General features: G+C 48.1%; 1 protein-coding gene across 2 annotated transcripts in view; it reads left to right on the top strand.

Moving 5' to 3' along the window:
* WDR81 (WD repeat domain 81) overlaps positions 1-13,128 on the top strand; it is a 37,718-nt gene that overhangs the window by 21,715 nt on the left and 2,875 nt on the right. Inside the window, exons 7-15 of one of the 2 annotated variants that reach the window (XM_061558836.1) lie at positions 101-312; positions 1,188-1,375; positions 4,453-4,621; positions 6,207-6,327; positions 7,159-7,389; positions 7,742-8,010; positions 10,092-10,344; positions 11,142-11,287; positions 12,584-12,763. In XM_061558836.1, the coding sequence (XP_061414820.1) occupies positions 101-312; positions 1,188-1,375; positions 4,453-4,621; positions 6,207-6,327; positions 7,159-7,389; positions 7,742-8,010; positions 10,092-10,344; positions 11,142-11,287; positions 12,584-12,763 (1,769 nt within the window). Of the gene's footprint in view, positions 1-100; positions 313-1,187; positions 1,376-4,452; positions 4,622-6,206; positions 6,328-7,158; positions 7,390-7,741; positions 8,011-10,091; positions 10,345-11,093; positions 11,288-12,583; positions 12,764-13,128 lie in introns of both variants that reach the window. The other variant, XM_061558837.1, reaches the window with a different exon arrangement.

The following is a 13,128-nucleotide window of genomic DNA, read 5'->3' on the forward strand; positions in this document are numbered from 1 at the left end:
TTGCAATAACTCCCACTGTGGTAAAATGCGGTGTGGTGCAAGGTAAGTACAGTCGTTTTAATTTACCGCTGTGAAAATGTGTGTGCCCCATTCTGAGCAGGCCCCGCCAAGCACCAGTTTGTGAGTGAGGGGGGAGCGAAGGAGGGCGCAGGGGGCGGCGGTGGTGGCGGTGGACGTGGTGCGGTGTACCGGGCACGCCCCGTGCTGGGGGACGGCCATGCCGAGCCCGTCGTGCAGTGCCTTGTGCACCTCGCCTTCACCTACGGGGAGCCCGTGCTCACGCTGCAGTACATCCCCCATGTCGCCTATGCCGTGAGCAGCAGCATCAGCAGCAGTTGTAGTAGCAGTAGCAGTTGCAGTAGCAGTTGCAGTAGCAGCAGCAGTTGTAGTAGCAGTAGCAATCGCAGTAGCAGCAGCACCTGGGGGTCCTGCAACAGGGTGGTCCATTGGGAGTCCTTGGCAGAAAAATTTTGCTTGGGGCCTCAGCGCACGAGAATTAGATTCCTGATAATGGCTAACACTGGTGGCAAATTGTATCAGAAATTAGTTTAAAGCATCACTTAGGTCAACTCGGCCTTAAACAGTAGCTGGTTTAGGGTGTAAAACAGCAGTACTGGAGATATAAAGGCATTGGGACTTGCTGCTGACCACACCACACCCCTTCGTGTGCCATGCTGGATTTAATCGGGGCTCGCTAATAGCCTTTACCCCAGCAGTTAGTGATGGGCTATGTAGGATTGTTGTCTTTGTTCACATTTTATCTTTTAATATTGATGTGTGCGTGTGTGCTGTAGTATCAATTGTTGTTTGTTCCGGTTTGAGACGTGATGTAATGTGGATATGTCTCTGGCAAGTGGAGAGAATGTGCTGTCATGGGTGTGTTGAGACCTGAATTTACCACAATGTACAAGTACAGCCCTGTGGTCTATCCACTGCTGGATGAGGGCCTTCCCATGCTTTGTGGATCATTGATATTATTTAACTGCACATTAACGCCCTCGTCAGTGTTGGTCAGTGGAGGTGGGGAGCGTAGATGTTGGAGCTTTGCAGTACAGGACAGTGGATATTGCTGTATACGAGATAACCCTACTTGGCAAGTACTATCCCGGTTCAACCCACGCTGAGCTGTGGAGATGTAATGAACGTGTACCTGGACACAGAGGCGGCTGTTTGTATGCGGGCTGCAGGTGGCGTCCAGCTTGGCTGGAGGCGCGCGCATGAGCAGCCGCAGGGAGGCGAGCCTTCTGGGGGCGGTAGCCTTCACGCAGCGCCTCGTTGTCTACCTGTCCGACACCACGCTGGTGGACTGCATGCGCCGACTCAGCCAGGAGGTCCTGCAGCCCGTGGTGAACATCGTCACCTCCCCATCGCTCAGGTGCAGATCGGCACGCTCGCAGCGTGCTTTGCTGAACTTCTTTCGCACTGTGCATAGCCAACCGTGCGAATCAGAGGTGTGGAAATTGTAGCTGAACGAAGTGGCTTATATTTTGGAATTTATGGTAGCAGCCAAGTAATCTAAAAACAAAAGTCTACAAAAATGTAGCTTATTCCATGCCAAGTTCGGTTACTATGTAAATCTTGACTTAAAGCTTTCGTGACTGCAGGAATTCATATTGTTTGGGTCTTTCGGTAAAGCCACGTAGATATAAAAAATTACATAAATCAAAATCACGACGTTTCGATCGCAACACAAGCAATCGTCTTCAGGTGAAAAGAGGGAAATCTGCTGAGGCAGGCTGTTTATAAAGGTTTAGAGATGGGCGGGGCAGCTAATGTTCATGTAGGAGCGAGTAGGGCCCGGACGACGCAGTGGCAAGCCGCCGTTTACTAACACACCTAAAGGTTGGCTGTGTTAGTGAATGTAACTCACAGCCAGTTATGACCTAAACTGGTTAATAATGTCCTTCCAATGCTCAGTTTGTACCCATCCTCTCGGTTGAAATTGTGTCTGTGTTTATATATCTGGATGGCTTCACGAACGAATCTTTGCTGATAGCCAGTGGATTTGCAGAGTTACCTTCGTCTTGTCAAAATAAATTTCGTGTGTGCCCACCGCGTTAAAATAATGATCAGCCACAGCTGAGGTATTGGTCTTACCGTGTTTCAGATCTGCCTTATGTTCACGAACCCGGTCCGAGACATGTCGCTTAATTTCCCCAATGTAACTGCTGCCGCAGACACAGCTTAGTTTGTAGACACCGGGGTATTGCATGTCAGGGATCACATCCTTCACAGATGGGATCAAATCACGAATTTTATGAACTCTGTTGAACCGTACCTGGATCTTGTGTTTGCTTATAATTTTGGAAATCTTTTGGTGACCCCTGCTATGTATGGCAAGGTGATGGTTTTGATTGGTTCCTCAGATGGTTCTTTCCCAACGGTTGGAGTGATAGCTTTACGGATTGTGTAGTCTGAATATCCATTCTTCTTGAGGGCTTGGTGTACGTGCTCCAGTTCACTGGCTAGGTGGTGACGGTCAGAAAATACAACAAGCGCTATGGTATAGAGTTTTGATGAGGGAATTCTTCTGGGATGGATGGTGGTGGGAGTCGGGTTTTAGGTAGGCATCCGTGTGGGTGGCTTTCCTGTAGACAGTGTCCCAACGAGCCGTCAGGTCTCTTTTCGATTAAAACATCCAATAATGGTAGCTTGCCATCCTTTTCCACCTCCATGGTGAATTTGATGGCTGGATGTATGGAATTTATGTGGTTGAGGAATTGGTTCAGAGCTGGTAGGCCTTGTGGCCAGATGACGAACGTGTCATCTATGTATGTCTTCCACAAGGAAGGACGTAGGGTGGATACCTGGATGGCATCTGTCTGAAATTTCTCCATGAAAACATTGGCTAAAACTGGAGATAAGGGAAAGCCCATTGGGGCACCTTCAACTTGTTTGTAGAATGTTCTATTCCAGGTGAAGTAAGTGTTGGTGAGGCAGTCTCTAACCAGGGCCGGTACATCAGCATTCAGTCCTTGTTGGGCCAAATCTTCAATGATTGTAATGGTGTCAGGCACAGGAACTTTGGTAAACAAAGATACCACATCGAAACTGACAGGAGAATCACCTGGAGATGGTGAGATGTCCTTAGTTGAAGATATCAAGTGAGCTTAACTCACCTCAACTGTACTTAACTCAGCTCACTTGATATCTTCAATGATTTATGTAATTTTTTTCTATCTACGTGGCTTTACCGAAAGACCCAAAGAATACTATGTAAATGTCTCGTACAACTCGGGCAGAGTTTCCCCAGCCAGTGGTAAAAAATGTACATTTACCCACACTGGTGAGATTTACGTGGGTCTGATACCTCTCTTCTACTGCACAACCGAGCCGCACTGTGCCCGTGCAAGGGGTTTGTTCACTGCAGAAGCCGAGCCGTGGCACTGGCGGCCACGTACGCTGAATAAGTCCAGTCTCGTGTTGGTGACGCATTGGCGCCATCTACTTGTGGTGCACTGAAGGTGTCAGCCCCACCCACTGCTGGCTTCCAGACTCAGATTGTCTTGCAAGTCGAGCATATCATGTCTTGGTTCTGGCTCAGCGTGGAAAATAGCCCGTGGAAAACCACCCATCCCGTGAGGGTCCTGCGTTGGCTCGGCTCGGATGTGTCAGTAGAATAGAGGTTTTAGGCGCCTGTGGCTAGGATATTAACAATCTAAACTTTTTCTTATTTTACCAGGCAAAGCCCACTGAGCTATTAGCTCTTTTTCAGAGACGACCTGGCTACAAATGATAGCTCAACGAAGTGGCACATATGTGGGAATTTATAGTAGCCGCCAAATAATCTAAAAGCAAAAATCTCATGAAATCTTATGAATACAAAAATAATTATAATTTACATTTATTTGTAAGGCGCCTTCCACTAATGTCTTAAGGCGTCTTGTAAGAATAAGGCTACGGAAAAGACCACGAGAGACAGAGAAGCTAAATAGAATAAACTGACTTAAGCAGATCTGTTTTAAGACGAGACTTGTAAAAGTATAAACGAATTTCCAGTGGTAGGGAATTCCACAACCGTGGTGCTTGTTCCATCCCAAGTTTGTTAACTACGTAAATTTGTAGCAGACTATACATCACATTAACTGTGGATGACCCCTTGTGTAAGTAAACAATGGCTGTGGTCAATTGAGATGAATTAACATAAATAACATTGGCTGTGGAAGGCAAGCGAAGGTGAGAGGCAGGAGAAGGGTTACAAGGTTATGGAAGCATTTCGGCAATGCGTCCGCTAAATAAATGCACTTAACAGCCACACGTGTAGGGTTAATGTCCTGTGCAGGTTACTGAAGAGCAGGTCATATGAATCTACTATGTCGCGTGTGTAGTGTAGAGCAGTGGAATCAATTTCACTATCAATCGTCATTCGATAAGTCAAGCCCATGCTGGCACGTGAGCAAGCGTATACTCGTGTGTGCTTGTGTACGCGGGCGTGCTCGTTCATGTGAGCAGCTTTCCGAGCGGTGGGCAGTGCCGTGCCGTGCTGTGCCAGAAAGCGATGAACTTGATGGCGCTGCTGTGCCTGCGCATCGGCGGAGACTCGGCCCAAGTGCACATGGCCGACGTCATCCGCACCTTCTTCCACGGCTTCTCCGTCGCGCACAGTCTCGTCTCCCCACAGGTGTCCATGCAACCCTGTAGCCTGAGCTTGTTTAAAAAGAAAGGGCTCGGGATGCACAGGGTCCATGAGTGGCCCGACACGGTCAATGGTGAACGAGTAATGACACGGTGTGCTTTTGTCTATCGTTCATTCTGCTGTGGCTGTCGCTCGCTGTGCGTGTATGAGGGAAGGCGTGTGACGTCCACTTGATCCCGCCTCTCCTGTGTGTCCTCCATTCAAGAAAGTAGTCTAACTTTGTTTGCTATCTTTAATTACGTTTGCTGTTTTCCTAATGAGGAAAGTTTTGCAGTTAATTCGGGTTATCCTCGCAAAGATGGTCACTGCATCGCATGCTTACAAATGTGCTTCTACGGCCATCTGGAATACTCTTCCAATATTAGGAAGTTAGTGGAGCTATGCACTTTTAAATCTAAATTAAAAAGAATTTCTCTACAACTGCTTTTTGTATGGCGTCTTTCCCCCACACCTCCGATTAATACAGTTGGCTACATATGGTGCCAAAGAAGTTCTACATACGTACATACAATTCACTCTGGGCATCAGCAAACATGCAAATAGATATCTAAATAAGTGGTTTGAAAAGTATTTGAATCAAGACATACTTTTTTACTCTTGCTTTGTAGATGGAATTAGTTCATCCGTAACATTAGCATCGTCTTCATCATCCTCTTGCATGCCAGCCTTTTGTGAATGGACACCAGACAAATAATCTCTTGCATCGATTTTTTGATGCCAGGCCCCATGAAGTGCTGCTTCTACGGACGAGTTGCAACGGCACCGTGCTTTCTTTCAAGGCCCGATGAAGCGATGGGTGTGGGAAAATCGATTTTTTTATTTTTATTTAAACTTGTTTACGCTCCACACACACAAAGTAGCCCGTAGATATAGATGTGTGTTTTTACATTTGTGTATATTTTTTAAATGATTTTATTGACATAATTATCCTAATGTTTTAACTACGACAGTTTATACCGATTTGCCTTTACAATATGGTCATACACAAGAAATGTCACATCAAAAAGAAGACGTTATTAGTCATCTGCTGTGAGGTAAAACTAAGAATTACAGTACTGAGATGTGGGACACCCTGGAAACAGGTGCAATGGGCACCATGAACAGCCAAATCTTTACACACGGGGCCACCCTCAATTGAAGGAGCATGGTTTAAAACATTGGCATGGCCTAGCCTCTACAGAGACCACAATCGGTGACACGAACGCTCAGGAATACCTTGAGCGAGTGACGAGCCACACGTACATTACGATGTTGGTTTCACATAACTTGGATTCTATCTCTTAATATATTATCATTCTTTTTTTTCTTATTAAGCATGCATTTATCGCAACATTCCTGCTGAGATGCAAATCAAGTGTTTTACAATCGTTCCATACAGATATATTCTCTTAAGTTTAGTGTTCTAAAGTGACACTAATGTTTCTGATTCAGGTCTGATGTATATATTCGATTACTTTGTTGATTTCAATCTAAATACTCTTAATCGTCTTGCACAATTACTCCCGGATTGTTGTACGAGTGGAGGTGCTTGTGGGAGTGTGTGACACGTCCCTTTGGTCTGCCGCTATAGGGAGGCCCTTCAGAGTCTGGGCTCCAACCTGAGCAGGAAGACACAGGCCTAGAGGAGATTAAAAAGGCCTTCACCTCCGAGTTGGCTTACGCTGCGTTTGTGCCGTTCGTCTGCCTGCTCGGTACATTCAGCAACTTTCATTTTTCCCGCTTTGCTTTCCCTTGAACCGGGGGTGGGGGGAGCCAATGGCCCGGGGCCTCTCCCCCGTCTCATGACCTCGTGTCACATGGCCTGTGGGCACACGACGCGGCCTCTACCGCTGCCACAGAACAGCAGCCTGCAAACAATATTATATCTGTCACTTGAAGCATCTCAGTCTCACTAATCGGGTACTATAGGGGAATATTTAAAACTTTGCAACACTGTTTCTAATATTGGTGCCTGAAGTCGCCAAAAAAGTTCAGGCCCCCGATTATATGTTGTGGTCTTGGATGATGCTGAGGTGTGCGTTAAATGGGCGGCCCACCAAAGGCACTTGAAGGTTCTTTTGGACCCTCAGTAAATGAAAGGTACCTTGCACAGTCTCATCCACATACCTCCTGCAGCTCCCTTCACTCTTCTTGCCATAGTCGACCACAGTCCTTTTATAATGTCACAGTAACAGTATAACAACAAGAGAATATTGATATTGAAGGCCTGCCTGCTAGTTGTTACAAAGATGTCAGCAAAGGATGGCCTCCAATTACAATTCATGCTATCACAGTGTCTTTAATGTCTATTTTATCAAGTGGTGTGCTTTGATGGTTTCTAGCACGAAGCACGAATAATCACACAGCTGCAAGAATGCAACTACTGGCTGGCTCTGCAAACTAGCCGTGTGGAACGCATGTTGACCCGTCGGCTATCCATCGCTTTCGCTGACGATGAGATTTGCCACAGAACTTCGCCGTAGCATCCGTGGCATCTTTGTGTGTGGCCTGCGATTTGAGATTGCCGCCGTTGCCCCTCGCAGGGAATGTGAGCGTGGAGAAAGTGATTCCCAACCATGAGCTGGTGACGCGCCTGAGCTTGGAGCACGAGGAGCTGCAGCGGAGTCAGCTGGATTCCTCGCCCGGCTCCGCGACGGACAGAGAGCCGGGCGGGAGCTTCACGCAGCCCCGGGCCAGCTCCTCCTTCCAGGACAGCGATGAGTTCGGCACCTTCGGCGGCATCATGATCGGCAACCGCATTCAGATACCTCAAGGTGTGTCTCGGGCCGCAGCTGTTCCCATCGGTAACCAAGTCTGTTGAGTGACGAGAAAAAGCCCATCGGCAATAGGAAGCTAGTGCATGCTTGAAATGCACGAGTTTCAAACGACGCGCAAATACGTGCGGAACGCACAAAACAGCCTCTGTGCGCTTGTAAAAATCAGTTCCAGTAGAGGTGCACTGTGACCCTCTCGGCTCTGTCCACAACACCAGAGATTATCCGGGACTGACTGTGCATTTCGGATTGAATTGGTCACCGATTTGATCGGCGAGCTCAAGTCGATGAGCAGGACGTGGCTGCTTACATCTCTTAATCCGGTTGTTTGACGGAACGCACGGCGTTGCAGGCTCTGCCCCATCAGACGTGGGGCCGCTGGGCCGCGTGTCGGCGCACAGCAGCCCGCTGGCAAGCGCGGTGAGCATGGTGAGCTCGGTGAGCTCCGAGAGCACGGTGAGCACGCCGCCGTCGCGCTCCCTGGAGGAGGAGAGCCTCGTGAAGCAGGAGCTGCGCGTGAGCGAGCGCATGCTGGCCGGGAACTGGCTCGCCTACTGGCAGCACGACATCGGCCTCAACCGCACGGGCGGACGCTTCATCTTCAACCAGATCAAGCTGCAGGTGAGGAGACGCCATCGCCGCCCGAACGGTGCGCCGCTTTAGTACTTGGACGTGCTGGGGTGGGTGGGGGGGTCGTGTTGCGAGGGGGCTGTGTATCCGCAACGCCCCATTTGCTGGGCTGTTCCAGGAGTTCTGCAAGATCTGTTACTGTTTAGTGAGCCGCGTGCTGCTTGTTATGATTATTTACAGCTCTTCATTAATCAAATATCCGTCATGGGGGTTCTTTGACCATACTTCACTACGCTTGCCACAAAACTGGTTCAAGCATCGCTCGCCACTGATATTGGCCATGACCAGGAATCCAACGAAGTTTGTTGGGTTCATAGAACAGGGCAAGAATGAGAACCCCCTTTGCCAGAGCCCCACCAATTGCGTATTTTAACATCAAACTCAACATTGCATCATCACAAGGAAATAATCTTCACATTGCTGGCAATGTGAAGAGTCTATTCTTCATCAGGAAAGTAATTGACTAATAATTCCATTTACAAAGCACCTTTCATGGAGGATCTCAAAGTTCTGTATAAGACGCAACAGCAAACACCTAGCATAAAATCACTGGTGGAACTAACATATAGACATAAATAACTGCCAAAAACCATTTACTAAATTCACTATTTAACTAAGTTAAATATACAGAAGTGTATAAATATGTTTTAAGACTTTTTTTATATCCTGATATCTCATCGAGATATACATGCACTTTGTGCACCGTGTTGCATTGCAAACAGCAGAGATTCGCCCAACCCGGTGATGAGTAACGGGAGTGAGATTGAGTGGCGAGTTTGGTCCAAACAAACCAGTTTTTACCATGGTACTCAAACCGTATTCTTACAAACCCCTACGAGTTCTTCCAGGTTTGCTTACAAACCGACTGTGTAACCTGGATCGGGTTTTGCATACATTTTAAAAGGACGTACAATGGTGGGTTTTTAAACCCAGCACCCACTGATGTGTAAAAATGCACAAATAACAGCTGCGGCTCACAGATAGTGTTTCAAGCTTCAGAACTGTCAAGAGCGTTATGAGCATATTGAGGTCACCCTTTGTTTTGTCAAATCCCAGCCGAATGCCCGAGTGGCAGCGTATTAAATTAAACATGCTGCCAGGGCAAACCACGCGGGAGCAGCGATCAGCGGGAATGTTCCTCGAGGATCAGCAGTGCAGCAGTGTCGGCTGACATGCCCCTGACCACCATCATGTGACAGCAGTGTGTGTGTGTTCAGATTTGAGGCTCATCTACCCGTGAGAACACTGTATTTCACAGTGATGCTCTACATGTTATTCATCTGCCATTTGAATTCTTTTCAACACGCTATCCCACCCCCGTGCTAAGTTGCATATTCTGAAAAAAATTCACGTGATAATATTTTCTTGCCGAGTTTGGACTAAAAACTATCGACTCGATGGTCTGGGCCGGGTTGCATAAAACAACGTGAATGGAAATTTATCTTAATTTACCCTGATATCAATTGCAAACCCAGCCCTGGTTAAATCTGCAACGATTTCATTCAAGAGCGCTGTGTCGGTCTCGTGACATGGTAATCTGTAATTTCTGAGCCCCCTGCCCCTTCTGCCTCTAGGGTTAATGAACAGGCATTTTATGCCAATGGCATTGGACTTTTGTGACGTGCTAGGCTTGGAGTTTTCTTAGCTTAAGAACACTTTTTATTCACTAGGTAAGAACCACTGAGCTACATAGCTCTTTTTCAGAAGCGATCTGGCCACAAATGATATCTCAACGAAGTGGCTTATCACGTGGAAATGTATAGCAGCTAAATACTCTAAAACGCATGTTTATACATGTGGAGGCAAAAACTGGAGAACCAAAAGAAAAATGCATGCCATCCACAGGGAGAACACGTAAACATGCAAACTCCAAATATACAGGCGTCAGGGTCGGGATCGAATCCATGACCTCCTGTATACCAGGCGAGGTAGTTCACATCTCGCCACCGGGTTTAAACGAGTGCTGGCCCGTAGCGGTATTAGTGTGTCACCGAGGGGACCCCGACAAATTATTCCCTCGAGCATGACCACGGCAAACGTGGCCCACGCCGCTGCGACGTGTCGCGACGCAGACGTACGTGGGGCACACGGGGATGGTGAAGGCGCTGTGCGTGCGGCCGGACGAGGACGGCTTCCTGAGCGGAGGCAAGGACCGCACGGTGCGCCTCTGGTCCCTGTCCAACTCTGGCGATGGCACCGAGCGGCTGCACGCGAAGCTGACGTACGGCCAGCACCGGCGCTCCGTGAGCCAGGTGGCGCACATGGAGGGCGGGCAGCACGTGGTCAGCTGCGACGGCTCCGTACACGTCTGGGACTGCAACACAGGTGCCGGCAGCAGCAAAGATGCGTGCAGTGCAAAGCCTTCGCAGAGAACCAGAGCCGAGCTCGCGTAGGCTAATCTCTTCTGCTAGGGAACCAAGGGGGGAGAACATAACAGGTTCAAGGTGCAGCCCTTCAATTGCTTGCCGACGCCACTACTGGCCGAGGGACCTCCACCCGAGGGAGTTCTAGAGAGAGCCCCCCCCCCCCCTCTACTAGAGGAGATTTGGCATATGAATCCACGCTGGCCAGGTGTCTTGAAAGAGATGGGAGTCCCCACACTTTACCCCACCACACGTAGCCCAATGTCCACCCCCACACTCTTTGCTGGGTATTACCCACACACGTGGGCTGTGCTTGGACTGTATCCAAAAACTTAAGACATGTAAATCTAACTACATCTAAATTGTATATTAAACAAAACATTGTCTTCATATCTTTGGTTATCCAGGTCTCTCTTATGAAGAGATGAGCTCAATGGGATGTCATTTGATTAAGTGAGACCCACTGGCTGTTTCAACACAGTGGTAGGGTGGGACTTTGCCAAGAATGCAGACCAAACTCTATCCATTTAGGAATCTTGTAGTTCACATAATACCTTACAAAAATGCTCCAAAAAGTGAATTCTGCCCAAGTTTAACCATGTGTTTTGTGCCGTTACCTGACGTGTACGTCATCGCATCTTTACGCGCAGGTTAACATCGTGTTGACTTTACACACAGTTAACGTTGGCGTGGCCATTGCGTGCGTCCTAGCGCGTGACCCTGAAGGGAGCCTGTGTGTAATCCACGAGCACCTCGCAGGCTCCACCGTGGCTGTGTACGAGGCCCCCGACTCGCGGCTGAGCGTGAGCTCTCTGGCCGTGCTGCCGGTGCCGCACAACACGATCGTGGCAGCGACGTCCGACTCCATGCTGCGCTTCATCGACACGCGCAAGCCCGGGATGCAGGTGTGATTCACGTGCCGTCGCCTGCATGCGTACGTGTCGGGATGCGAGATTCTGTGAAATGTATTGAACGTTTCAAACTCTACAAACGATTGACTCCCCCTAATACGTGGACACACCTTTTCGTCAATCCACTGCTGGATGAGGTCCTCCCTCCATGTCATTTGCCCCGTGGGGGTTATTTCACTTCACCATGCTGGTCAGTGCAGGTTGGTGAAGGTGGGGAGCATAGATGTTGGAGCATGGCCCAATTCAACAATAGATTTTACTGCATTGCCTCTTCTGCCCACCACATAGCCCCTCAGCCTATAACAACCTGTTGTGCATGGTGGTTACCCATCTTAGTACTATCCTGGTTCCACCCTGCTTAGCTTTGGAGAGCTAACAAGATGGGGCCCATTTGGAGCGGTTAAGTCATTGACACGGACGCTGTGAGTGCCCACTCATGTCCCACGCATGCACACACCCGCTTTCTCATGCACACTCGTGCTGGCATTGTGTGTAAATTCTGTTACTGGATCACGGCTACATGTTGCGATGCAGGAGGGGAATCACAAATATCACGTGGTATTGGGATCAGCTTGTAACTTATCTAAATGTTTTCCTTTAATATTGGCCGTCAATCTCCTAATACAGTTACATCTGTACTTATTTACATTCTACTGATTAATCTCATTGACCTTCCTTTTGTAAAATTTTTTTTACCCTTTTATCTGGCAACAAAACTGACACCTTTTTTTACAAGGAGTCATGTTTGCATTGACCACAATACCTGCGGTCGGAATGCAAACAAAACAACTCTGATAATGTATGCACTGTCCTTGAAATTGATTGGTCCACACCCGAGCCAGCTTTTCTTAAGAGCCTCGTCTCACATGGTGTTGGACCAGATGATGCCAAAAGGCGTTATTGTGGTCAATGCAAACATGATTCCTTGTAAAAAAAGGTGTCAGTTTTGTTGCCAGATAAAAGGGTAAAAAAAAACAATTATCATATTTTGCTACTGGCAAAGGAGGTTCCAATGACCTTGCTGTTGTTTATGCCAGAGTGGGATCCTAGGAATCATAGGGATTTACCTGTAATGTAACATATAAATGTGGAATAGAGCCTGATATTGCCTTTTTAAAAAGTTTAATTTTGTATTTGGTAAATCTGTGAAATAAAATGTGATCGTGATGGAGTCATTATCAAATGATTAACGAGGCTCTCGGTGTCTTTCCGCACGACTCGGCTGTCAATGGTGAAACGAACGTGAACCAAATTTGTTTTGTTGTCTTGCTGTGCGCGGTGCTGACCCAGCACGAGTTCCAGCTGTCAGTGGGAGGCGGCGGCGGTCCGGTGCGCTGCCTGGCGGTGAGCCCGCATGGTCTGTGGGTGACGGCCGGCCTTTCCTCCGGCATGCTCGTCATGCTGGATGTGCGCACGGGATACTTCCTTCGGATGTGGCAGGCCCACGACGGCGAGGTGTTGCAGCTCAAGGTGAGCGCTCTCACTACGAGACTCTGCCTATAGTACAGCTCCTCTTCTCTGCCCATCTTGCCTCCCGCGACAAATCCCTCTTCTGCCGCGTGCGTGGGTTTTCGGCGTTGTGCTGCATTGCTCTCTGATGTGTGTTCGGGCTGTGCCACTGAATGTTAATTTCCTGAAAAGGCTCCCACCACATGGAACCGAACGTCCAACGTCATGCCCAAAAACACATGGGAGAGCTGAACAGTCTTCATGATTTTATCCGCCACCACATTTATATCAACATTGCCACCTATTGGCAGATTGTATTCATCTGTGAAAGCCTTGTGCTGTAATAATGGGGTGAATATCAAATGTATTAAAATTATGATTATTTG

The sequence above is a fragment of the Lethenteron reissneri genome, chromosome 25 (assembly GCF_015708825.2).
Source record: "Lethenteron reissneri isolate LAM-NWPU_2019-01 chromosome 25, ASM1570882v1, whole genome shotgun sequence".
Classification (NCBI taxonomy): Eukaryota; Metazoa; Chordata; class Hyperoartia; order Petromyzontiformes; family Petromyzontidae; genus Lethenteron; species Lethenteron reissneri.